Source organism: Barbatula barbatula (assembly GCF_947034865.1).
Source record: "Barbatula barbatula genome assembly, chromosome: 9".
In the NCBI taxonomy this organism is placed as follows: domain Eukaryota; kingdom Metazoa; phylum Chordata; class Actinopteri; order Cypriniformes; family Nemacheilidae; genus Barbatula; species Barbatula barbatula.
This window is the reverse complement of record NC_136772.1, coordinates 6,763,643-6,790,977: the sequence shown is the minus strand read 5'-3', so window position 1 is coordinate 6,790,977 and position 27,335 is coordinate 6,763,643. Positions and strand designations below refer to the sequence as shown.

Sequence of the window (27,335 nt, the reverse complement as noted above, 5' to 3'; positions counted from 1 at the left end):
TTGGCTATTAAGCACCACATCACAAGGAGTTTGTATGTACATTCAAAACTTTATTCACGGGTTACAGTTTAGAAAGCTTCCCCCCTTTTAAGCCAATGATTTTAATACATAAGGAAAAGGTTACAGAAAGAGCTTTCTCTGTTCCCCACTGACCACAGATACTCACCTCAGAGTATCCACTGATCAGCACAACACCAGATTTTATATTATAATTCTATACAGGAAAATAATGAGCAGTGTGCATTGTGGAATAACTGCACAATCTTTCAATCATTTAATGGCTGTCTGAATGTATTTGACAACAGTTTCCTCCTTGATACCTTTTAAAATATCCTTTCAAACAAATGCATGGCTGATGCTTTACCTAATAGTTCACATTTATTGTCCACACTGACATTCTTCCTGTGGATCCCCTGCTCTGGCCTTCAAGGTGCGATGAGCTACTTAAGTAAAATGATCCAACAGGGGAAAAAGGTGTTTCTGTCCCAAAATGTGTTCGTGAATATCACAGACACTGGGGAACACAAAGGGGAAAGCGGGACAACAATTACACAATCCAAAATTGTGACATTTCTAAAGCAGAATCCCACCAGTTCGCACTTTACCTTCTTGAATTCCAGCCCCCTACCAAACCCAGACAAGGAATAAAGCTTCCTGGGGGTTCAAACCCTTTAAAAATGCAAAGTGAAGGATGCTAAAACGTGGGCTAATATTACACATCATAATACAATACATACATACATCTTTGCAGCCCCATGCAACCATTCAAGTGTGTCTGGCATGGTCCAGAAAAATGCGGATACTTCAATTAAAGCATGTCTCTGATGATGAAGCCAAGCAAATTTTCACTTATTTCAAAATATGTGAGCACGAGAAGACACTTAAATGTACAATCCAGCTAAAATCTCTACATGAGAGAGAGAGGTCAAAGTCTGTCTGGATCCCTCTCTGTTATAATTGCCATGCACTACATAGGTACAGCTTGTTTCCGCCTTAGTTCAATACATATTACACACAAAATAAAAACAGACACCCATTTCTTATCTCCATAAGTGTTTTGTACATATTAGATTTTTGTCGTTTTTGCTTTTATACAGAAAAACGTGGAATGACACATTACTCCTAAAATGGAAAGTTTAACAATGACAACGTTATTCTGGGTATGGTTGTTGGGTTAGTTTTATACAGCCAATAACAGCACTGCATCATCTGAGTGCCCAGGAAAGAGGGCATGAGGAAATAAAAAGTGTATTAAAAGTAAACATGGAGGCAAAAACAGGCATGAAGATGGTAGGTACCAAGGAATATGAATAGTATAGATGAAAACAGCAGAAGACGCTTGATTCACCGCACAGTGCTGTGATGGACAGAAGCGAGCATGTCACGGCATGGGAGAGCACAGATGGACCATCAGACTGACAGATGGCTGGATGGGCAACACTTGACACATCAATTTTCTGTGCAGACCAACGCTCATTATCTCCATGGTGACAGAGCTGACCAATGATGCGTGTGAGGGATCAGTCTGTGTTGTCTCTCCTGTTGATGGTGTTGTTGGGGTTGGGAGTGCAGGATAGTGAAGTGGTGCTTTAGTTCTGCATCTGCTCAAAGAACTTGTAGGTGGGATTCTCATAGCCGTTCTGCTGCATCTTAGTGAGGTGACGTTCCTCGGGGGTCACTGCCGCATCCACCTGAAATAAAACCACAATGTCGTTTGAAGCCTTCGTACAACCAACTATAAGATAACAGATGTAAGTGTTCTCAGTCTTACCTCAATGACCCCATGGTGAATGGAGGTGTACTGCTTCTTCCTCAGCATAACAAGGGTGATGACAATGACAGTAGCGATCACAACTCCGCCCACCATCAGCCCAATGATAGCTCCTTTGTTAGAGCCCATGTCTTCCTCAAGGAACATCTGCTTGAGCAAAAATGTTGTATTTAGTTATTTTCAACAGATTTCTTTAGTAAACAAAAAGGGATTAAAATTCCACGGTAAAATAACAATCTGTGCATTAGATACACAAACAAGCACAAATAGTTGTAAAAATATATCTATATGAATCCTTTTATCTCTTATACCCATTCCAAACCTGCAGAACACCGGAACGTTTCTCCAAGTATTTTGTTTTGTGTTTTAAAGATGAAATAGTCAAATACAGGCTTTGATAGACATGAGGGAGAATAATGGATGACAGATTTTTTTATTGGGGTGGTTGGGATGAACATGGGAGAGCACATGGGCATTGTATAAAGGCTGTGTTAAATGTACCAGTCTCTTGTCACGGACATCATAACCAGCATTGTGTCTTTCTTCAATGTCCATACGAACTTTTGGAATCTCTGAACACACAGACATGTGAAAAGATTCATTAGATATGTGAGAAAAGTCAACAGAAAACCACAGGCAGAAAATGAAAAGCACAAGCTTACCAGGTCTTGTGGGTAGACCCCTATCTGGAATTGGACGAGCATCTACGGGTTCAACTAAACAAGATAAAATCTGTTCAGTCTAAAATCAGTCCAAAGCATAAATCTTTATTCGAAGGGTCTCTGGAGTACTTTACAGACCACAGAATGACCAATCACAAAGTTTTTTATATGATGACTGCTAAACTGAATAAATCACTGTTGTTCAAGACAACAAATCTCCACAGAGCTACACATTTATAGTATTTCTCCAGACATTAAAAAACACTAGACAAATCAATACTTTTCTAATAATTTGACTTCAATTTACGTACATTTATGAAGTAGCCTGCTGCCTGTAATAGTATTTTGGATAGTGTAAAGTGAGCTAGTCAAAAAACCAAAATAAGCTCCTTCAGGATAGCTTCATATCATGCTCAGTATCTGTTTGTGGTCAGCATGCTTATCTTGAAGCTTCTGTCATCTTCAGCTTTGATAGTAAATGTTTACCATGGTTGTCAGTGTTGGCCTGGTTGAAGCTTTCAGGATGGATGAAGCCCAGGCCATCTTGCTCTGGTTGCAAGTTGTCCAGGGGAGTGGTGCTATCAGGCAGGTCCGGCATCAAGGCGTCATTCCCATAGCTTACCCTCATCTTACTCTGGAGGGAGGAGAGCTGCTGGGTGACTTCCGCCTGGTCACGCTGCACCAGCAGTGCTGGAGAAAGAGACCATAGCATCCCATGACTTAAGAGTTTTAAATGGATGCTAGGGCATTGCTTTAGTGTTCTGGGTAGTTGGCACAACATTCCTAGGATGTTATGAGTTCCTATATATTTTGCTATGTGGTTACTAATTTGTGTAGCCAACTTAAAGGGATAGTTCACCCAAAAAAGTCTTCATTTGCTCACCCTCATTTAAAACCGGTGTGACTTTTTTTTTGCAGAACACAAAAGAAGTTAACTGACCAACGCCGGTCCCCATTCACTTGCATTTGTTTTGTGTCCATCCATACAATAGAAGTGAATGGGAACCGCCGTTGTTCAGTTACCAATAATCTTCAAGGTATCTTCTTTTGTGTTCTGCAAAATAAGGAAAGTTGTATGGGTTTAAAATGACAAGAGGGTGAGTAAATGATGACCGAAAAATAACTTTAACAAACCATTCTGGACTCACCCACTTGGTCCTGAATTTCACTAGCCACTTGTGGAACCTTGTAGAGATAGCTCAAGGATTGGTTCATACGTTCTTCAATGACACGCAAGTGGGTCATCATCTGTAACCACAGGGGGTCAAACCAAATTTACTGTAAAGTACATTTTCTGTCAAATAATCTATGTGAGCAAAAAAAAAAACAGAGAAGCTTACAAAGGGACGAATCTGGGATGCCTTCTTGGGATCCACCTCCCGCACATGCTCGAAGTGTTTGAGGGTGTGCTGTCTGTCTTTTTGCTCTGTGCGTACATACTTCTTCAACAGACTGAGGACCTGGCGGGGCTAAATAAAACCACACACCTCAAATATGTGCACAGAGTATAATGACAATGGTTGTGTATTAGGGTGTGCATACCCGTGGCTGGTCGGATTGCAGAGCGCTAAGGTAGCTTTCCAGGGCCTGGCGGCGACGGTCATTCAGGAGAGCTTCCACTCGTGCCATATGAGTCTCCACCAGCTGCTGTCTCTCACTGGCAGCCTCCTTCTCCAAAGCCTCCACCCTCTCCTGGAAACGCTATAGAAACAGGCAAATATGCAGGAAAGAATAAAGCACAATGACTTCATCCCCAATTTGATTCTTAATGTAAACTTTACCTCTACACTTAAATGCACTTAAACCTCAACCCTGTTAAGTGTTTTTGTATAACCATGTCAGACACCACTATATGATATTAACAATAAAACCTATTATGAGTCAGCATCTGACATATTCTATGCACATCGATCATAATGTGCACGGCCCACCTGAATTATGGTTTTCTTATCGGCACGAGGACGATTTTTGGCCTGCCTCTCTGCCTCCTCCCATTCTCTCATCACCTAAAAAAAGATTTTAAGATTCAACAATTGAATTCTACTATGGTATTACCAGAGATATTAAGATATAGTCCAGGTTATCACATAAAGATTACATTTTTAACTTTTCCTAAATACACGTACAAATATTTCTGTTGTATTGCTTAAAAGTTAACATGAACTTGTTTTCTTTGCAGTATTTGAGGTCTGAAAAAATACAGAGACTCTTTTCTGTTATTTTGACCCGTTTCTCCAGTTTTAATTTTCTGCAAATAACTTTGAGTCTTACTACCTATTGAACAGAAAAGTACCATGTGATAAATAAATAAAAACTATGCATAAATGCCTAAGTTTAACCTGAAAGTTACTGAAATATAATTTTTTGATATTTTTACAGCCCTTCAACGACCACAGTACATTTGCATAAAGGATATTTCTGTAACACCACTGCAAATATAGCATCACTACATAAAAAAAAATCACCCATGATCCCACCTCTGACATCTTCTCTCTGTGTTTAGCCTCGAGGCTCTCCTTTGCTTTCTGGAAGCGGGTGTGATCATTCATATCTCCCGGAGCTTCCAGGTAGCGATCAACAGCATCCGCAGGGCTCGGGGCCATGGTGGGCACTGGATAGAGGGGGCATTTTAATGACTTATTATCTTCCGTATGGTAAAGAGAGAAATTTCCTTCTGGGAAAGAATAGTTAGTTTGGGTGCTTAAGTAGGTAAGCAAAGAGAGAAACGTGTTTGAGGATGCTTTTGCTAAAGGTTGTGCACTGAGAGTTGAAAGACTTCATGCTTGAAGACCATCCATGAACACTGGTTGTTTGGTCTCGGTTTATACAAAGTGACTTCAGAAGTATTTGGATACCAGCCCCACTTAATGCTGTATAAATATCACTGTGAAAATTGGATTTACTGTATTGTTTTTAATGCAAACAGATGCTTTATATAATCATATTACAAAGCTACGTGAATTAGGAAAGCAAATCAAAGCAATTCAGTTTTAATGCTTACCAGCTACAGACATATTTCACTTTATTAAACAGTTTACTATATTTATCGTTTTAACGTTTTAAACCTCATATACATTCTTCATGAAATGTTTGAAAAGCTTGTGCCATCTTGTTAAAAATTAAAGCCTGATGGTGTGATATTTCATAATGTATGACAGTCATTACGTTTGTACATTTTCACATAGGCGTCTAAATATATTTGTTTGTGTGTGTTTGGGGGTGGTGTATTCAGCAAGGCGGGTGTTACAGCGTCTGACAGCCAGCATGTGGGAACAGCCAGACCGGCTGTGAGGAATATGCCCTGTCAGGATGAGGGCTGCTCTGCTTGTCACTTTCCCACTGAGTCCAGCATTGTGCTTAACCGAGCAGAAACCGCCCACTGAACCACTGCCACAGACTGGTCTGACCAGAGACGACTACAGTGCGGATCGCTAACCCACACACAGAGATAAACAGTGAAACGGCGATAGAGAGAGACCGGGGGAGGTACATACAGTACTGCAGTATTCAGCAGGTTAAGAAGTGAACTTCCTGAAATGCAGGTACTCTCAGAAGGTCGAAACAGACACAAGCAAACATTCTCGCCATCAATCTAGTCAGTGTCTGCTCAAAATCTCAAGGTGTCTACCAAAACATAAACTGACAGAACTTCAGAATGAAAATCAATGTTAATGTAAATCTTAATGTTAAAGTGATAATCTCACATTTCATTTTCATTATTCTCATTATTTACTCATATGTGACCCTGGACAACAAAACCAGTCTCAAGCTTTCCATTGTATGGTTTGTAAGGATAGGATATTTGGCCGAAATACAATTATTTGAAAATCTGGAATATTACAAATATACCTGTTTGATCTGTAAAAAATCTAAATATGGAGGAAAGTTGTCCAAATGAAGTCCTTAGAATAGCACATTACTCAAAGTCTGAATTTATTTAGGGTAGAAAATGTACAAAATATCTTAATGGATCATGATCTTTACTTAATATCCTAATGATCTTTGTATGGGTCAAAATCGTTGATTTTTCTCATTAATGTATTTGTTGCCTATTACTAAAATGTTCCTGTGCTGCTTAAGACTGGTTTTGTGGTCCAATGTCACATATAGCATTATTTTTGTTCAGTTCAGTACGTGAGTCAGATATCAATTCAATAATTACAAAGAACCAAACCATGTCATACTTTTCAATTAACAACGGTACGTTTATAATAATCATTTGTAATTTAAGCTATCCGTACGATTTGACTGTAAATGTCCGTTTGACTTCATTCGGCTACGTAGAGTAATATGAGAAATATAAAATGCAATTTCATATTTCAAACAAAGATGACGATATAGAGGCAAATGTTACATTCGGCACTAAAATTGTATTAACATGTTTATTATTTTATTCAGCGTCGATGAAGGAATAGTGCAGTGAAAGAAAAATCAGCTGAGGCGAGCTTGCGAGTTAAGCACAATTAAAGCAGCGTGAGCGAGAAAGAGAGGATGTGCTGGTTAGCGGAGAGATGAATGTCCTATCGGGAGACGTCTGGACTTACAGACGCTGCCGCTGCAGACAGCCATGCAGTACTCCTCTGATTCAAAGTTATTACGGTTTCCCCCGCAGCCCCCGAAGGTGAAGGGGGTGCATCGCCCTGTCTCCGCCACAAAATACCAACGGGGAAGCTTGGCAAGGCACGGCCCTGTCCGAGCGGGGGCCCAGCACACCGCTGATAGGGAGAGACACTCAATGGATTTATTTACATGGTCAGATGATCATGTTTCAAAGTTTGCTTACTGTAAAGCAAATGTACCTGCTCCAATGAAGATAAAATCTGTGTGTTTTCAGGAACTGTGTAATGACGCTTAACACATCTTTAGATGCAGCATGATCTCATTGGTATTCGCAAGTGAAGCAAGGGTTTTAGTACATAAACAGGTATGTGTTTCAGATTCCTTTGAGAAAAGCTTTTGAAGTTACAGTTTTGAATCTACAGTGTTATTCCACTATGTGTACTGTAAATACAAACCAATTGTTTTGTCAATACGAATGAGATCTTTCTGTAAAATGACACTGCTCAAACAAATCTCACCTCGCACAACCTCCTCTATAGACTCTGTTGTGGTAGTGGTGGTGGTAGTCATGGCAACGTTGGAGGTCTGCTCACTGGTGTCTTGTTCTTCTGTGGTGTCTTCATCATTGTCATCTTCTCCGTCACCATCCTCATCGTTGTCCCAGGCCTCCCCTTCCTCATTATTCATATCCTCATCATCCTCGGTCATGGCAGGGTCAGGTTTGGCCGTGGTTTGCTCTAACAACACACTGTGATGGTGAAGATATTAGAATGCACTATTTAGGTTGTAGCCGATAGCCTTGTTGTAACGTGCTGTTGCGCTCCGGGCGACCCGAGTTCGAATCCCAGCTTGAGGTCCTTTCCCGATCCCACCCCTTCTCTCTCGCCCACTTCATTTCAAGTCCTCTCTACACAACAGCTGTCCAAATAAAGGCAAAAAACGCTCCAAAATAAATCTTAAAAAAAAGAATGCACTATTAAGGTTCCAAAAGTAAAAATCCCATTCCTTTCCTCCTTAAAGACATTTACAACTAAAATAATTGCAGGCTAAAATGTATAAACTACAATGTGAAACATAAGAGCTTTTTAAAATCATGTTTGATAAAGACCCCACCACACATAATCCTGAGCAGAGACCCAGCAATCTGAGGACCTCAGCAGCAACCGCCCGCTCCCATGAGAGGCCACGAATGACTTAGTCAAATCAATCTTTGTTCTCAAATGAAACTGAAAGAAATGTCCGTAACCATGCCTGCAAAAAAAGAAATCATGTTTGTTTACCAGTTGTCAGTTGACCCAACCCCTGCGCCGCCCCACCATACATCCGAGTTGGTCTCCTCAATAGGACAACAAACAAACTCAACGCCGCGGAAACGGTCGATGCCACATGGCAGAAGCATACCATAGTCGTGAAGATTCATGGAGCGATCGCCACAGGACTGCAGAGGCACAGCCACAGGGTACGAAAGAGCCACAAAGCGAGAGAGGAGAAAGATGCTGAGTCAGCACAGAGTTATAAGTGGAATCCGAAACAATTACACATTCTATTCACTCGTAGTGGGACTGCAATGAAATTTGAAAAGATGGGTGTCAGGAAGTGTCATGCGTGGTGACCTCTGACCTCTTTGGCCACTGTGTGCCAATGCAGGTGACTCTCGCACATGTCCATGCGCTCCTGATGCAGGAACTTGCACTTATCTGGGACGAGCAGGGCGTCGCTTACAAACTCCCCAACTAGCACAAAAACACAAACATGCGCAACGTTCACTCATACGTTCACTAGGTCCTTAATGGTTTTTCCCTGAAAGACCAGCAGAGATTTTGAGGAAATGCAGATAGCATTATTCTTTTTTATTAAATCTTGTCTTATCAAGAGTGGCACAAAATCAGCTATTATAAATGCATTACTCAGTCTAATGTCCCAGAAATCCAGGTTAATACTGGCACATAGCCTGGCAAAAGTAGTTAAACACACACACATACATATATAGACACACATACCTAGGCAGCGGTATGGAACCACAATATGTGTGTGACTGTGGCATTGGCGTCGACCCATTTTACACCAGTTCTGGATATTGACAGGCTGGTTGGCCTCCACTACATTTGTAATCTGCAATTCTGGGTAAACCTATGGGATTCACGCAAGATCATGGGTTTTAGTTGATGACATGTCATCATCACATGCTGTTTGCAAACCCTAACCAAATCTCATTTAAAAATCATATCAACATTAAAACAGACGTCCAACACTTTCCATTTCAATAAACTCTAAATGTTTTGTATTACTCAGAAGCACCTTGCTTAATAAATTACATCAACAGCCATTGTATAATTGACCTGTAATTCCTACAGTAATCACAATGCAATGTTTAATAATCTGTTTCAGCTATTGACAGCCATCACTCATACCACTGCAGAACCCAATCAAATTAATTTGTCTTCTTTGTATATGTATTTTTCTATCATTACCTCTTGGCAGTACTGAAGGATGCCCTCTTTGGTGCCAATGCAGCTCTTGGTGCCAGTCGGATCTGGTTCCCACTTGCCACTCTGGACGTTGATGTGCATGTTGAGTTTCCCACAGAACATGGCCACCTGGGGCTCCGCCAACAAGCCCACTGAGTCATCCGACGGCACCTGCCAACAGCACAATCAGCAGGCAACATGAGGAACCAATCATGCAACACACTGACGTCCATGAGAAAGATAATATCTTATAATGCGGCTAGATAAAAGTATGATGAATCTGTTATATGACTACTGGCAAAAAATCTAAACAAATCTTTTAGCCAAATTTCAGAGAATGGCCTTCCAACGTTCAAAGTGATTGATTTTGACAGACAAACAAGCAATTTATGGAGATAACTGATACATGCGGTCTAATTTTGTCTATTGAACTATGGAATAGTTGCTCAGTACAAACAGACTTTCAATATTGATATGATAAAATCCTTCTGTTGTGTCTGAATTGAAGCAGTTGGTTAGATTATGAATGATGCAAATATCGTATCGATATTCAGTGCATCTTCACTGGTATAAAACACAGAGAAACAAAACAATGCGACTTATTTTACCACACTGTCAGAAACACACTGGCAACTCCAATTCAACATAACTTGCATTTTCTAAATTTTAACACCAAGTAATGCATAAACATCAATCATCTAAAGAGCCTCAGTTATGTAATGTGAATGTATGAATTCAGTCCTATTCAGATTAGTGGGAAAGCGTTGAATCAATTCAAATCTCTTAAAGTGAGACGAAAATGAAAAGACACTAAAAAGTGATAGAAATTAACAAATGAGAATCAAGGATAGGCTGGGAGAGAGAGACAATAATGGCTGTCCTCTTTTGTGTTTCTTTGGCCTGGTCTCGACCCTGACTGTCACAAAAGGTCCCTTACTACCAGACCCACTGTTTTCCTTGTTTTGTCCTGCTAACAAACAGTGGAAGTGTTGCTATAAAAAGCTAGAGATTTACAATGGTACTTAAAAATTGGATTCTTCAGCTCAGATCCTCTATATTCAACTAATGAAAATCCTTTAACATTGAATTTGTGAAAGCTAACCATCTGCAAATATCAATCCCAAAACAGTGTCACAGCAGCTCAAGATTAGATCTATTGAAATAAGCTACAGTACATGGCTGTTTGCACTGCAGCATAATTTAATAACTGGCTAAATCTTTCATGATAAAGTAGTTATTTTACATTAATGGTGTTTACATGTTCCACGGGCATTTCCATTTCAAACAGAGGGAGCTCTTTACAGTTGGAGGCAGTCTTAAAACAGCCATTATAACTAAACCGAGCATGAGACCTTTCAGGGAAACAGCTTGTTCATGGTTATGGTAGCTAGTAAAGAGGTGATTACACAAACACTCAAAGCTTATTTTGGCACACAACATACAAGTGACACATTTATTGAATATCTCCGGAAGGCCTTATGTCCCTATTGATATTTTTATAATACACCTTAAACTGTTTTTGGATATTTTTAGCCACTTGCTTTACGGGGCCCACACTGAAACAACACCTCTTAAAAGTCATAGAATAACATCTTGCAATGAATAAACAAACATATGTGCGAACAATAAGTACAAGGTGTTAAACGGTTAATAGCATGACATGAAAGGCCTTTAATACTAAAAGAATAAATGCTACACATTCCCCTTTTGTCTTCTGCCAAAATTCTTAAATATTCCTTTTCAAAATGTTATTTTTAAAACCATTTTAAACATGATAACTGCTCATACATCAAGCATGCATGAACACTGGAGATGCCAACAAGCTAGCCGGGGCTCCAAAAGGCCCTTTTACTTGCCATATTTTATTTACTCCTCCTGACGCAAATAATAAAAACATGACGGCTTGTTATCAGGAAATATTTGATCCCTGATGCTGTCAAATGTCAAGTTGATCAGCTTTTGCATAACCCCCTGTTATCTAAGCCATTGTAGCAAGCTTAATTATTAAAAACTAATAAATTGGTCCTTATATTTAAGCACTATCCTGTTTTATTATTATCTGTCTGTTTATTTCACGTTTGTTGCTTCATTGCAACACAAACGACAAAAATCAGCAGGATAAATAAGTAGGTTATTGCAAATCTTTCATAAGGTCTTCCTTTTTTGACGTTGTGTGGTTTACGATGAACATTTCCGCAGATTAAGCATCCTTTCACAGAGCATTTGTTCGAAAGGCACCCATTACGCACTTCATAGCCCGTTTTAGTATAAAGTGCCAAACGCCTTTGCATTGAAAGCATGAAACGCCGCAGTTAGCGGACGCCATCTTGCTTCTGTCAACCAACATCTTTATTAATAGGCCTACTCCTCACTGACCTGGCCACGAACCGTTCCCACGTTACGTTTTAGCAAGGTCGATTTAAAACCACCGATTTCTTTATAATACACGCGTATACATATCAGTTATGCAAAAGGCATCGCAGAGGAATGAGATTTCCTCTGATGCTAGAAGGTTCAAGAGGCCACCGGTGAATTGCTGCCACTGCATTTATTTACCCAACGTGGAGATCTGCAATGTTGCAGGTCGACCAAAGGTTTATATTTCTTTCCTTTGTGCATCGAAAATGTCTGAGGTCTGGCTTGATTGTGAAGCATTGCGTTGTTTAAAAAAATGACTCCTTTGTCACTCTTCAAGAGCTGTCAGTCACTGATGTTTACATGCTTCCATCCGCATCTACATGTCAGGCAAACGCCGTTCATATTCCTCTAGTCCATATTTAGATGATCCAAATAACATACTGTACAGGCGCATAGCATCATCACTTCCACTGTGCAGATCTTTACAAAGATACAATGTTTCAATGCCACGTTTCTGTTACGTGAGGCTGTAGTGTTTTTCTTTGAAGAGCAGTTGGACCTTTGCCATTATTCCCTTTCTTTGCATACGTGACATAAAAATGCTAGAATGATGACTTGTTTTCTGCGTACTGTACGTTCGTCCCTTATGCCCGTTACATAGGCTAATGTAAACCTGGCCATCCAGGCTGCACCAGAGCCCCCACCCAACGCTTGATAAAATTGCTTTCAAACCCTTATTGCAATATAAAAACTATCGTGCTATAGACACCACATCAAAGAGAAAACCGTGATGGAGCTGGAATACGCCACTAAATAACGCAGCGCTCAAAATGTCTGTCTGCATCCGTGCCGTACTCTCGGTTTGCGTTTTTTAGCTCCCAGGCCGTCCTTTAAAACAAAAAGGAGAATCAATCTTCTCTATTACAGAATCGCTTTTCTCACCTCGATGGCGAGCGCCAACGTCGTCAGCGTTAACAGCAGGAATACCGTACGATCCATGGCCGCGTTTCCTGATGGATAAATGTCCTGAGCGGATCAGGGTTTTGCGTCGGGATTTTCGGCTCCGATCCCCTATCGTCTGTGCTGGTTGTGCTTTATGAGAATGCGCGATAGACTGCACACAGCTGCTCCAGTGAGAGTCAGCTGACCAGACGTCTGGAGACAGTGGAGGAGGACGGAGATCCAGATTGAAAGTGACTAAAGAGGAAACCAATACATCAAATTACGAGGAGAAACGAAAACCAAACATGGGAAACTGTGTTATTGCAAAGCCTCCAATCTGTTTTCAAATTAAACCGAGCATTGTTTCAGGGACTTTCATGTTCACCTCTTAATATTATATGTACAATACTTGCGGACACATTAACCCCTCTATGATTTAAAAGCCTATTATCTGAATGAAATTGAAATTTTTACATTTTGAACCCCTTTTGATATGAACAACCCCATTCCCCATGTTGAAAAATAACAGGATTATGTGTAGGGCACATTCCAGACCTGTTATCGGTATGATTCTGTAAGCTTGCCTGTGTTTGAGCAAAACAGTTTATATTTGACTAAATAACGGGTTAAAACAACTCAGCATAGGTTGTTTTACAATGGTTGGGTTTGACCCTTTTTGACCCAACACTGGGTTGAAGATAACCAAGCATTTTTTAGAAATGCAGTATAAACATTTCAGTGTCAAGAACACAAACAAACGTTATGTGGCCCAAGATAACTTCCGGTAGACCTCCGCAAAAGTGTTTAACTGTTGAGTTATCTTAAATGAATTTAATACAATATACAATAGAATATGAACATAAAATAGACCTAAATGGTTTTATTATAACCAAACCCAGACCGGAAGTTAACTCCGGGACAGTGCATGCATCCAATAAAACCATCTATACTGATCTATATGATTCAAGAAGCTCTATTATATTTCGTGGGCGCTTATAACCCGGTTGAAGGAATAGCTTGACTTAAAAATGTAATGAAAAATTCTGTCATTATTTACACACCTTACAGTCATTTCGAACTCAACCTTCATTACTTTCTTCTGTAGAACACAAAAGATATTTTGAAAAATGTTGTTAACCGAAAACCAGCAATTTTTGGTTACCGACATTATTCAAAATATATTATTTTTTATATTTTATTTCTGGAGAAGATAAAAAAACACAGATTTTAAATGACAGGCCAGGACGAGTTCATTGTGAAGGTGAACTATTCCTTTTAACTTCCAAATAGTTTATGCAGGTTCAATTTTCTGAAGTATTAAAAAAAATCTAATTCTAATGAATATAATAGTTGCAGTGCGAACTGAATAATGTTCTTTCTCAGTGGGTCTCTACTGGGTCTCTTTGTGTTTGCTTCTATCGGTGAATAGACCTCTGAAATAAGGTTCAAAAAGCTGTAAATACCTGCTGTAGCTGATGTGATGACTAGGTACAAAAGTATGAAGTGGAGACCGGGACTAGTTGGCAGTAGTGACTCGAGGACGCTCTCTCAGAAACAGCAACAACCTCACGGCTCGTAAAGTGTTAGGGCGCCATCTAGTGGATTGAACGCAACAGTGCATTCAATATTTTACTTGCGTTTTTTTTGCAGTTTACTTTCACTACTTTCACTCTGCTATAAAACAAGGCCAGGCGCAAATCCAAGTAGGTGTTCGTCCACAACGTCACGTTTACTACCACCCGTTAAACGTGAGTAGAGAAACAAAACAAAAAAATCGAGTCACGCCCGAAGATATACTTTGTGTGAAACCTCGTAGGCGTATGAAGGACGTAGGCTACGCCGTTCATCCATTCATCCATTCATTTAGTACCACTATCGATCGAGTTAACATCGCAGCGGAAATATAAGGTCAGTAGAGTATTGCATTCGTTTGTTTTCTATTCTATTCTTATGAAATTGTGTTTGTATCATAACAAAAGTACAGAAACCACGTTTTGGGCAGATTGATTACCTTTGTATTGCCATAGTTTTATTATAAATGATATGCGAGTTGCAAAACACCTATGGTAAGCAGTTCATATTCGTATGCGACTCTTTGAATCTGTTCGTACTGCGTCGATTGTTTTGAATTAGGTTTATTTTATTAAATGTTTTTAGTTAAGCATGTTGGACTCAAATCATGGATTCCGCAATGTTTGTTTTGATAACAATATTACAATGACAACCTTGATTTGTGCATGAATAGATCGCACTTCGCAATGGAAAGTTATCAGATGGTCTCTTTTTCTCGTGTTAGGTGAAAGATAAGGAATTTATAAAGTTATCAGACTTACTTGACTAACCAGTGATAATGTGTTGCTTATCAAAGGCGTGTTGATGTTAGTCACGTCTCAGATATAGGCTAAGCTTTCACCTTTAACCTTCTTTATAGTTTGGGAACTTTGGAACTTCAGCAAAACGCACTGAAAAACATCCTTTTCCCCCTCCAGGATTAACATGGAGACCGTGACATCGATGATAGTTCTGCTCGTCTCATGTAAGTGTTCTTGAATGTTTTAACCTATTTTGATACAAAGCTAAATGTTTTTTGAAAAGAAAACCGCAGCATATTTGGTGGAGCCATGGCATGCAGACATACTTGGCAAACTTTCTGCAGTGTTATTTTATTAAGACATCGAGGAGGATTTCGATTTGGGACCTTTTGTTAAATACATTTGTGAAATTATAAAAGGGAACATGTAGTTTGCAATGGAAACTTACAGAGATAGGACACAAATGTTTAATTAATTTGTTGTAATAATTGTTGTACTAAACCATTGTACTCTTGAGAAATTATTTAACCAGCTCTACGGGATTGTCCCTGTAGTAATAAGTTCATCCATCTTGGTCATAACAACTTGTTTTTGTGAATGTTCAGGAGTATTTCATTTCCCTTTGAGTATGAGGATGTACTTTGGTTTATGGCTTTTCCATCACAACTGATTTACTAATGTCTGTTGGGCAAAAAGGAAGCTATAGAGAAGTGTCAACATAAAATGTCATTTAATGATTCTTACTAGTACAGGGTTATATTCAGATTTGTATTACATTATTCTTTTATTTTTTAATCCTAGTATCAATTTACTAAACATAGTTAAATGGACTAAACATCGATCAATAGCGAAGTCATTTATTAAGTCAAGTATTTTGATAATACAATAATGCAATGCAATGCATAGCATTGTTCTCCTCGTTTCATTTTGTTTTCTAAAAAGGTCAAATTGAACAGACAGCATTTAAAAAAATTAAATTTTCTTGGATATTCTAAATTCAGTAATTCAATGAAATTGATGCAAATGGTAACTTTTTCAATTATGAATGCACAAAAGATATTCCAGGCTTTTAAAGTATTTCCTTAAGTTGTACACTGACTGACTGTTTTTTTCATAAAATCACTGTATGTAATCATTCTTTATTTTACAATTGTAGGGGGTCTTGCTGTGGGAGAATCTACTGGTGTGCAAAATGAAGAAGCCTTCGTTGGAAACAGTGTGCTTTTACCTTGTGCCTGTTCTGGCATGCCTACGGAACTAGTATGGCAGATTGGCGAAAGAGTAGTGAGCGTTTATCCTCAAAAAGAGAATGACAAGAGTCCCATAAATGAATCCTACATAAACAGGACGCAGTTATTTCTGCATGTGGAGAAGAGCAACTGCTCCCTGCTGTTCCATAAAGTGTCTTTGGTGGATTCAGGCGTGTACACCTGTTATGTTTTAACCAATGTGGATAAGGGAATCACCTCACAGACGTCTTTACAAGTTAATCTTACAGGTACGTCTATTTTATTCAATAAAATCTATCCAGAAGTTTATCTTTCTGTATGTTTTACAAATTCCTACCAAAATGTTACCATCCGGTCAGTGGTGCAAAACTCAAAAGGAAGCTTCCTGTTCCGTCTCGGTCTGCTTCCTTTTTTACTTTTTAACTAAAGAAAGTGCTGATTTGGTTAGCTGTGGTTTAAAATGATTGCTTCAGTTTATGACGTAGATGAAAGCCACTGAATTGGAAACTAGCAGCCAAAAGCAGAACAGTAATGACAACCAAAGGAAATTAATTTTGGTGCCACTGTAGCGGAACTAAAAGTAACAGCTACAGACATTCAGAGAATAATTTATCGCAATATTAGAATCAAGCTGTCTCACATTTCATTGAAATCTCTTCTCTATTAAATTGTACAAGAATGTCAATACAGAACAAAAAATGAATATCTGTGTTTAATATTAGTTATATGTGTGGACATTTCCCTCCTGGCCATGTTTGGGTTATGCTGGTTCAGTGGTTGTCTAACTGGTAAAGCTGGTCAACTAGATTGATCTCTCTCTCTCTTATGTAGCTGGCTGACCATGATAATTTACATTTACATTTACATAATCTTGCTGGTTTAGTCAGTGAAGAGAACCTGCATTTAAAGTAATTGTTTGCACAAAAAAAAAAATTCTGTCATCATTTGCTCACACTTTCAAACCTGTATGACTTTCTTCCGAAGAACACAAAAGAAGATATTTTGAAGAAAGTTGGTAACTGAACAGCTTCTTAACCCATTCACATCTATATTGTATGGACACAAAACCAATGCAAGTGAATGGGTGCCAGTTATCAACATTCTCTAAAATATTTACTTTTGTGTTCTGCAGAAGACAAAGTCATACAGATTTGAAATGACAAAAGGGTGAGTAAATGATGAAAATGATTTTTAAACATATAGTGTATGCTGGTCTTCACAGCAGAGAGGGCAGTGGCTCCAAAACACTATTTATTTTTTATGTATAATTTCTCAAACATGGTCTTTTTTCCTGGCAGTGAATGAACATTCAAATGGTTCTCAAGACATACAAGAAGGAGGTGAAAACAAGGATTTATCATCTGTTCATATTGGTATTCCCATACTGGCAGTGGTGATAATACTGGTTGTTGGCCTGCTTCTAATTCTTAGAATGCTTAGAAGACGCAAACAAAAACAGGTAAAGAAAATCCACATATATAGACGGTTTTATCCGTGCCTGGCCCAAAGTTAACTTCTAGTTTGTGTTAGTTTATAATATAACAATTTATTTTATGTTTAATCTTTTTATATTAATATGAACTATATTAATATTTTATTGTTGTATTAAATTAAAGCTACTGAATAGTTATTGATTCTTTGCGGAGGCCAAGTGAAAGTTACGTTTGGGGCACATAATGTTTGTTTACGTTTTCGTTGATCTATATTTTTATAATATAATTTAATTTAAATAACGTTCAAACTGATCTTTGATTTATCCTTAAATTATTTGAATCTCACAGCAAATATACTATATTTAAAAAGAAAAACCTGTTTAATATACAAGTTTAATGAATAGCAACACAAAAACCTAAAATGGTAGTCATTCAAAGCCTTTTATTTGAGCTTTTCCAAAATAATTCCATTGAATGCACGCTATGTTTGTTGAAACGAATCCCTTCCTGAAATTGCTATATTTCCGCGACGACCCTTATTGAAGAACGTAACCCTTCTGTGTACATGACTGCAGCACTTGTCCACAGTAGTCACGTATTTTCAGAGCACAGCCTCAGGAAAAAAAACACTAATATTTTTCCCTCTTCTTTATTCTTTTCTCTGCAGAACATCTACTATGTGCCAGCCACAGTTCAGGAGAATGTAGTGTGAAGAGTTTAAAGGTATCATGGAGTTTATAACCCAAGGTTCCTCACTGTGAAAACAACTCGAACAGAGATATGAGGCTGAAGATTTCAACGTGTTTGTATGAAGACATTACTGAGTGGTGTGTGTTGATCAGACTTTCTTAAGACGGCTGTTAGGAGTACTGGTCACTGGATTGAATTGTGTACATAACACACTGTGAATATGCATCTATGCATTTGTTTTCTGTACACCTACAACATTCTCCCTGTGGGAACTGTCTTTAGCAAATCATTTTAGTTCTTTGAAGAACAAGTAAAACAGGTAGGGATGGAAGAAACGTGCTGTTTATATTTTTGCCAAGTGCTGATATGCCATGCAGTAGTAGTCATTTTTAACTGTATATATAATTTACTATGCACGCATCATCTTTGCTTTACGTTGCTTCTTTACGTACTTTTGTATGGGTTGTTTTTCTCAGCTGTGCTGATTTTCATTCATGTGGAAGAAATGTATGGTGCTCCCTATGGGATATCTGCTTTTTTACTGTACCAAATTTCATTTACTTTAAATGAATTGCCAGTGCTTTAAGCCTGCGGAGGCAATAAACTATTTTGTATACATTTGTCTGTATGCATGATGTATTTAAATCATTCATTTGCCTCTCACACACCGCTACTTTTGTGAGTTTTTAACTTTGGGCATACATTTCAACAGAGCATTTAGTTCATTTTGTTTTAAGCTCCACTATTGCATTTGTGGTATGCAAGTTTGATCTGGTACTGGAACGGAATTTCTGTTTATTTTTCCGACGTGTCCACTGCTTTCAGTTGCGATTTGACTCAGCTGCTTCAATGAACAGAATAGGCTGCCTTGAATGAAGTAAAAATATACAGCAGACCGTGTGACCTTGCTGAGGTCGCATGGTCATACAATTAGCTAGCTAGGGCTTGTATGTAGTCATATAAACTTCATAAACAAATAATTTAGATTTCATAAAATACGACTATTCCAAACAAATTTTAATGATCTACAGTGAATACAGCTTCCTTACCAATCAGTTCACTAATATTTACTTATGATGTTCCGAATTAGATGTCAATGGACACTTCCGTTTTGTAATGAGGTCAACAATTCAACTCTACCTACGTGAACCGAATTAAAGCCATGTTACAAGAATATCAGGCTAATAACTATTTAGAAAGATTGGGTATGTTTTCGTTGGTTTACAAATGTTTAAAAACATCAAAAGGTTACAGTAAAGAAAGTAGCTGCTGGGTGGTTGAGGATGTGTAGCTGGCATCCAAAGTACAATGATAGTATACAATTACAATGATATATTTGATTTAAATACTATTTTAAAGACAGTACACACCTGAGGTCCTTTGAGGTGATGGATGTTGACAGATTAAAGGAGATTCACACGGGAAATATAATAAAATGCATGTGTTTTTTTAGGAACAATTAACATTTCATCACAGCTCTTAATGCGTCAGAGTGAAATATGGCAACAATCATAACATGCACATCTGACACAAACATAATTAGTCCACGTGGGTCATTCAGGATTATTTTTCCGAAGTAAGGTTAGGTTGTAAAATGAAAGGTATTTACCTTCCAATTGTTTTGAACAAGGATTATAGTTAATATTTGACAGCAGTGAATTTCTGTGTGCATGCACAATAAATGATTAACGTGGGATAGTTCAATATTTGCACGTCAGTTAAATCATTTTTGTGAATTGCATGTATAGTTTCGACCTCAAGCTATTTACAAACAGTTAATAGATGAAATTCTTTGGATTTCTAAAACACAGAACGACACATTTTGACCAGGCAAATGATTTAACATCTGAAGGGGAAGTTTGAAAAACCTTTTTTGTCCTAGAGGGAGGAGAAAAACTCTGAGCGTTGTCTTGGAAAGTCCCACGCTGATGTCAGTGGAACAAAACAAGGTTATGTTATGTCATGTTTGTTTAACGCCACAATGTATTATTTAGCAAATGTTGCATTTCACAGTCACGTATTTGGTATATTCCCAAAAACATTTTTTAATCAAACATATAATGTTCTCCATCTATTTTTATTAGAACTATTCAATAGTATCCAACATTGTCAAATAATATAATGTGAACACTAAGGAAATACAGTTTGTGATATCTTTTTTTAAATAAAGTGTTGGACCATTGTTTGCTTTCAATATATCCCTTTAAACCTCTCAATAGAGTCATACAAGTTTTACATGTAATCTTCCAGTTGCTTAAAGGGATAGTTCACCCAAAAAGGAAAATTCTGTCATCATTGACTCATCCTCAAATTGTTTCAAACCTGTATAAATGTCTTTGCTATGCAAAATATTTAGAAGAATGTCAGTAACCAAACAGACCTCATCCCCATTGACTCCCATGTACAGTATGCATTTATTTCCTCTTCTATGGCAGTAAATGGGGGATGAGATCGGTTTGGTTGCTGACATTCTTCCAAATATCTTCTTTTGTGTTCAGCAGAACAAAGACATTTATACAGGTTTGAAACAACATGAGGCAGAGTAAAAGATGACAGAATTTTCATTTGTGGGTGAACTATCACTTTAAGAACAAGGAGAAGCAGGTTCCCTGCTACACAGTCTTATAGTAAAACTCCTAGAGAATAATGCTAATAATGCAGTGACAAAAATGATAATACAAAGTGTGATTTTTGGGGGGAAATAATAAATGATGCAAGCTATTGTTTATGACCCCAAAAGAAAAGATGATTAAATAGTCTGAGTGAAAACAATCTGCCATTTATAGTGTAAGGTGAAACTCACTGAGATTACATAAGACTAAAGTATTCAGGAAGTTGATAGAAAGAGACAGAAAAACAGGAAAAGCAAAACCAAAGCATAATTGGGCACAGTGATTATAGTCTTTAGAGGTATCTGTAAAACAAGCTGTGTAAGTTTCATGTCTGACAGATGCCCCTCTTTGATAGTAAGTTATTTCTGCCAGGCAAAAAATGCAAATCTGGATACTAAACTGTAATGCCCGGTTTCACAGACAAGGCTTAAGTCCCAGACTAAAATGAAAGTTTGAGTTTTTTCGCAACTGAAAATAAATTGCCCTGGCATGTCTTAAAATATGTCATTGACATTGTTTTGTCTCAAGATGCACACTGTAATATTTTTATCAAGGCATTTTAATTAAAGCAACTTAAATATGCTAATTTAACCAAGGCATAGTCCTGGTTTAAGCAAAGCCTTGTCTGTGAAACCGGGCCCATTTGTTTTCTGGCCAAAAATCAGTATGAATAGCTGACAAACTGCTAATAAATAGGTTAAGGTTAAGAGTGTGAAGAAGGAGATCCTATCTGCTTATCCCACACACCAACCTACTAACAAAATAATAAAAAGTATATTATGTGCATTCTGCAATAGTTTTGCAAACTTGTAGCGTAAAAAAGATGTGCATGGCAGATGTTGAAAGAGTATTCAGATTTTCTGAACTGTAGGTGAATCGCTGCATCATACACATATATCTAAACAGTGAATGAGGTCTCTCAGAATCTCACTGTCATTATAAATTAAGTGAATAACACGTCCATATATCCTGTATCTTTTAAGAATATCACTGCTGTGTACATGTTCACTCTCCTCTTCCTCGGTTCGCCTCTAAGGGTCTCTCTAAGACCTCCAAATCCATTTTCTAAACCCACCACTCAAATCAAGGTGGGAAATCAAGCGATTGTATGCTTGGATGAACCAAAAACGTTTACATGATTGATTTCGTTTTTTTGAAAAGATCATATTAGAGGGAGGCTGTGTCATTACAAATGACATAAAAATCCAAGGTAGTCAAATGGATTAGTTTTTTTTAATCATAACTCAATGTGCAAGTATCCTTAAATGTAAGCATTGCATCATGCCTCTAAGTTTTTGACTGAAATAGGGATGGTTACAATATAATGTAGTTACTCAACAGACATATGTGAAAACTACATGTTTACGCCAACAACATCACTTCCAAGAACATTCCAAAGAAGATTTACAAAGAAGACATTTCATCATTTGTTAAGCTTTTGATTGACAGTTGCCTATATCATTGCTTTACGGTTACATTCTGGAACCGGTTTTAATTTCTCTTTCATTCAATTGTCCTTTCAATTTAGATTTTTATCATAAGGTTTTACTCTTTGACTGAATTGTTAAATATTTCAGTTTAGTTTTATTTCTGTCAGTTTATGTTTATATAGATAAGTCAGATTTTGGTCAGTTTATGTTTATATAGATAAGTCAGATTTTGGTCAGATTGTGTATAATACAATTATTAAATATTGTGAAATGAATGAATGGTCACTTTCATTATACTTTATAGTTATTTCTCACATTTCACCGTGCATTTCTCATTTTCATTTCTCATGTTGTTGTGCTTTATAATATCTTACTTGAAAGGGGTACTCCACCCAAAAAAATGTAATTCTCTATAATGTTCTTTGTTCTGTTGAACACAAAGAAAGATATTTGAAAGAATGTTAGCAACTGACATTTCTGGGACATCATTGACCACAATACAAAGTAGTCAAAGGTTCCCTAGCCTGGTTTTGCTTTCCTAAATATCTCCCTTTGCGTTCAACAGAACAGTAACAAATAATTATGGCAGTCAATGATGTCCCAGAAATATTGCTAACCCAGTTGCTAACATTCTTCCAAATATCCTTATATAGTTATATTTGAAATATATTCATAAGAACAATGAAATAACACACGTTTGGAACAACTAAGATTGAGTAAATAATGACAGAATTTTTGGGTGAAGTATCCCTATAAATATAATTTTTGACCAGAATCAAATAATTCTTATACTCAAGATTCCTGAAGACTTTGGAGTCTACATGACATTAAAGATTTGGCAATACTTTGTAATTCTTCAAGCTGAAGATAGTTTGGACAAATTCACTCAAGTAAACCTGCTATCTGAGAAATCACATGAGTGTTGGTATTTGTCCTTTGGCTCTGCAGGCATTGGCTTGCCCTTTATGCCATACATGACAGGGTCTGTACACAGGGGAACCGCTTCCGGCTGCCAGAGTCAGGCACACTTGCTTCTTGAGCGCTTAAAATGCAACACATGTATGGACCTCTTCCTTTTAAGATCTGTGTGAGAGTTGTTTTTCAGCCTGATGAAAGAGACATTATTGAGTCAGTTTGAAATATAGTGTCATTCAATGTCACTTCTTTCAAACAAAACTTTCTACTGTTTGTTTGCTTTTAGCAAATACCTTTGGTTAGAGTAAATGTGTTAAGTGTTTAATGATGTGCCGTCGTGGAACTTACTGGATAGTTATCGGCCTCTCTTTAGAGGAGAAATGGGTGAAACCATTCTTTTCTCGTGGAGAGAGCAAGCCTTACCTATCTGATGTTAAATGTCACTTCTTTCAAACTAAATAGACACGAGTATTGACAAACTTCAGTGTGGAAGTATGAAATAATGTGGAAAGTACAATTTAGACAATTAAGTCTTGGAAGTTCTTGCAGATTGTGGTGTCTGCTGTGTGAAACTGGTTTTAAATGAGCAACTTCTTTGTATGGGGAGATGTTTGTATACAGAGAGAGTTGGAATGTTTTGGAATAATTCTACGGTTTCTCACAAATATACGTGACCCCTGTGAAAAGCTTTTTCATTATTTAGTAATCTTTGAGGAAATTCAATCCTTCCAACATTCTTATGTGGTTTGGGCACAGGTTTGAAAGCATCCGATTGCATGGTGCTGAAGTATAAGGGCGAGACAAAGTAAATATCTGCAGCGTCACACACTGCTGTGATTGTGTTCTGAGCCACTTTGTTACAGATGTTGACACAATATTGATCACAACAGAAAGTTTACTTTTTATCTTCGTGATCTTGTAATTATTGAAGACTTCTCCCCCTTTTTCATTTTTATTTATATATTTTTCACTAATAATTTTGGGTGATTTACTTGCTTTTCTCCTATTTTTCTTTGTAACATTATTAAAAACTCAAAAATATATATATATATATATATTCTTATTTACATCTTCAACTTTACTAAGAATAGAAGGGCAGTCTCTCATTGATTAGGTCAATTCAACAAGAGTTATTTGTCAATTTGTTAAACTTCGTGTCTCACGTTCTTATGTAAGCAAGTAATGTGTTAAATGGCATTATCGAATGCTCATCTCTGCACCTTTGTTTATGCTCTGTAAAATAATGCGTCTTTTGCCTTGATGTAGGTAAATCTGTACATGTGTATGTTCATCTAGTTCATGTTATTGATGGCTAAATATCGGTAAAGTAAGGCAGTTAGACCTGATCATCATATCAATAAAAAATTCACCAATTATATGTAGAAACAACTCCTACCTTTTGAGATTTAAGACTGTGAAGGTAATCTAACTCATATATTATATTTACAACAATAAAGCCATTCTCATTGACATATTTTCATTTTCTATTGTCAGTTCTGACTTATAACACGACATCATCTAACAAATATTTGTGATTTGGGCTATTCTCACATGCTTCCTCTGAACAAAAGCCGCTAAAGGGCTCAAAAGACAGACTTCCCAATTTAGAAACACTTATATTTTTATGCGTGCACACCTCCACGTGCGTGGGCCAGAGAAGCGCACGGCAGAATGAATATAGCGGAAAGCGGTTATCTGAAATGTTCTTCCCTTTGCTTGGGCCCCAGGCATGCATGGGCCCATGGGCCTGGGCCCACACAGACCGTTGGATATTCCGGCACTGCGTATCTATCTTTGGTTGTTTGTTTTTATTTATTATTGTTGTTATGTTTTATTCAAATGTTTGATGGTTGGATAGTGAAACAAATACAGACTTGTCTGCGATTCATATTTTGTTGGTCATACCACCTACATTTTATCCGAAGTATTTTGTTTTGATCTTTTACAAACATAAATAAATAACCAAACCAAATATGTATAATTGTGCATTATAATATCTAAGCTTATGATAAATAAACATATACATGCATAAATACATTTATTATTTATACTATATTACACTACATTAAATGTTTTATTCTGTGCATATTAATAATTGTGCATTCTTACTTTTACATTGATTTGTCTTTTATGCTCCTTTATTCTATTATTAGCCTACAGGGCACTCTAGAATACTTTATTCTTATTGGCCAATTACGACATTCCAAGGTCTGAAATTCCCACATAGCGACTGCTCAAAACCAATTACACATGGTACCGCAAGTGCTGCAAATCATTCTGACAGGCAGTTTAATATTATAAAAAATTAAAGACAAATATGTCCTTTAATTCAATGATTAAACCAAATACCCCCCTGGAAATTAAATGTTGTGTCTTACCTTAAAACTGAAAGTAAACAGGGTTTCCTCATCCATTGTCTGCATTCATAAAGATTAGCTAATAAACATATTTTAAATAAAAATCTCACGTTTAATAAATTACTTGAGGTAATAAGCTGGATAATGTACTATTACATCACTTACATACTCACCACTTTTAGATTCGCAGGCCTCACATTCTACTTTCAATGCATGAAAAATGAATAGAAAGAATGTTCTGTTGCCTTGGGCATTTATGCATTCATGCAGACATTAGAGCATCATATAATCAACCCCATGCGGTGTATTATTGCTTAAATATTAGCTTACGGTAATTTTATGGGTTACTTTATTATAGTCACCTATTTGGCCTCGGAGCAGCCTATGTAACTTTCATGTCAGTTTACTTTAAACGAAGTAAACTTAATGCCCTGGGGCTAGTGCAGCAAATCAAATGAGACACTTCCCTACAGACAGACAGCATTACTGTATGTTTTGCAAAAAATTCTCAAAGGCTAAAGGCTATTAAAGTTCTAATGTCCTCACAACACAGTGAGGAATATCAGCCGAAACTACAGAGTGATGACTTGCATTGCACTGATCAGCTGATCAATCGCCTGCTGTTTTCAGAAGCATTATATAAGAGTGTGTTGAGGAAGTTCGATTTGGGAAGTAAGATCTGATCACAAGAGATCAAGTTTCAGAGGAAAGTCCTGATCGAAAGAAATATTCAAAAAGACAATAAATAGGGGAACAGCATCATTGGACCGAAAAGAGTAGCAGCATGTATATAGCATGATGAAGATACTTACAAATGGTTACACATAAAACACATATTAAAACGTTTTAACATATCCCTTATAATTGTGTTCATTAATAGTTTAAAGGTTATCTGTGCATCCAAACACCTCAATGACAGAAACATTCCTATTGGCCACCTCATATTCCATCTCATGTTATGTAAAATGACTCCAACATTTGGTGTTCTGCCTTCGTTACTTGAAATGAACTCACAAGACATGTAGTCATAACTCTAATAACACAGGAGCTCTAACGAAACGTTGCAAGCTTTTCAAAATACATTTTGAAATATTTAAGGTATGACTCACTAGTGCTTTCCCAAAAGAGACTGTTGTACACGAAAGCACCAATAGAGTTAACAACACTAAAAACTTCAGGCAGTGTGTTTGTGTCCTGGTAAAAAGAAGGAAAACATTTACAGCGAGTCGTCAAACTGTTCGCAACATGTTATTGGTCTCAACAGTTAAGTCACTGGGATCATGAAGCTCAGGGCTTCACATTAAATCTAGAAAGTGTTTTATAGGCTGCTGTAAAAAGAAGTTCTATGAAATAACTTTTCTAGAAGTAGCTCTGGCCCAATATTTTTATCTCAAGAGTATGCTTTGCTTATTCTTCTCCGATTCAAAATGTCAAAGCTCTGCATTTTAAAAGCATAGTTTGAAATTACTGACTCTGGTTATAACAAACTGTGTGTGTTTGGGCAATGCTTAATTGTAGCCTTTCTGATGGATGCTCAGCGAGGGTCTTTCAGCCTGGGCAAACCTGGGCCGAGAGGCGTAAAAGGATCATCTCCTC

The 27,335-nt window shown here is 37.5% G+C and overlaps 2 protein-coding genes across 4 annotated transcripts; one reads left to right on the top strand and one right to left on the bottom strand.

The window, feature by feature from the left end:
• Nucleotides 1-29: 29 nt before the first annotated feature.
• On the bottom strand, nucleotides 30-13,078 carry appb (amyloid beta (A4) precursor protein b). 2 transcript variants are annotated; one of them, XM_079464999.1, is made up of 17 exons: nucleotides 12,762-13,078; nucleotides 9,465-9,632; nucleotides 8,994-9,123; nucleotides 8,614-8,726; nucleotides 8,274-8,431; nucleotides 7,512-7,741; nucleotides 6,978-7,148; nucleotides 4,911-5,044; nucleotides 4,365-4,439; nucleotides 3,976-4,134; nucleotides 3,774-3,902; nucleotides 3,582-3,681; nucleotides 2,920-3,123; nucleotides 2,434-2,487; nucleotides 2,273-2,343; nucleotides 1,772-1,918; nucleotides 30-1,691 (listed from the first exon to the last, which is right to left on the bottom strand). In XM_079464999.1, exons 1-17 carry the CDS (start codon nucleotides 12,816-12,818, stop codon nucleotides 1,590-1,592), a joined length of 2,202 nt encoding a protein of 733 aa, XP_079321125.1. In that variant the 5' UTR covers nucleotides 12,819-13,078; the 3' UTR covers nucleotides 30-1,589. The 2 variants fall into 2 exon arrangements, with proteins under 2 accessions (XP_079321125.1, XP_079321126.1); XM_079465000.1 differs by lacking the exon at nucleotides 6,978-7,148.
• A 1,160-nt stretch (nucleotides 13,079-14,238) lies between these two features.
• Nucleotides 14,239-19,045, top strand: LOC306899054 (HERV-H LTR-associating protein 2). 2 transcript variants are annotated; one of them, XM_079465008.1, is made up of 5 exons: nucleotides 14,239-14,669; nucleotides 15,193-15,297; nucleotides 16,230-16,571; nucleotides 17,601-17,761; nucleotides 18,403-19,045. In XM_079465008.1, the coding sequence occupies exons 2-5, from the start codon at nucleotides 15,258-15,260 to the stop codon at nucleotides 18,445-18,447; spliced, it is 588 nt and encodes a 195-aa protein (XP_079321134.1). In that variant the 5' UTR covers nucleotides 14,239-14,669; nucleotides 15,193-15,257; the 3' UTR covers nucleotides 18,448-19,045. The 2 variants fall into 2 exon arrangements, with proteins under 2 accessions (XP_079321134.1, XP_079321135.1); XM_079465009.1 differs by having other exon boundaries at nucleotides 14,359-14,669; nucleotides 15,251-15,297.
• Nucleotides 19,046-27,335: the final 8,290 nt, after the last annotated feature.

Coding starts and splice junctions, on each gene's coding strand:
- LOC306899054 (XM_079465008.1), top strand. CDS start 15,258: ATGGAGACCGTGACATCGATGATAGTTCTGCTCGTCTCAT. Junction 15,298..16,229: donor GATAGTTCTGCTCGTCTCAT/GTAAGTGTTCTT, acceptor TTACAATTGTAG/GGGGTCTTGCTGTGGGAGAA. Junction 17,762..18,402: donor GAAGACGCAAACAAAAACAG/GTAAAGAAAATC, acceptor TTTTCTCTGCAG/AACATCTACTATGTGCCAGC.
- appb (XM_079464999.1), bottom strand. CDS start 12,818: ATGGATCGTACGGTATTCCTGCTGTTAACGCTGACGACGTTGGCGCTC. Junction 8,727..8,993: donor GGTTCCATACCGCTGCCTAG/GTATGTGTGTCT, acceptor TTTTTGTGCTAG/TTGGGGAGTTTGTAAGCGAC. Junction 2,344..2,433: donor GGGTCTACCCACAAGACCTG/GTAAGCTTGTGC, acceptor CTGTGTGTTCAG/AGATTCCAAAAGTTCGTATG.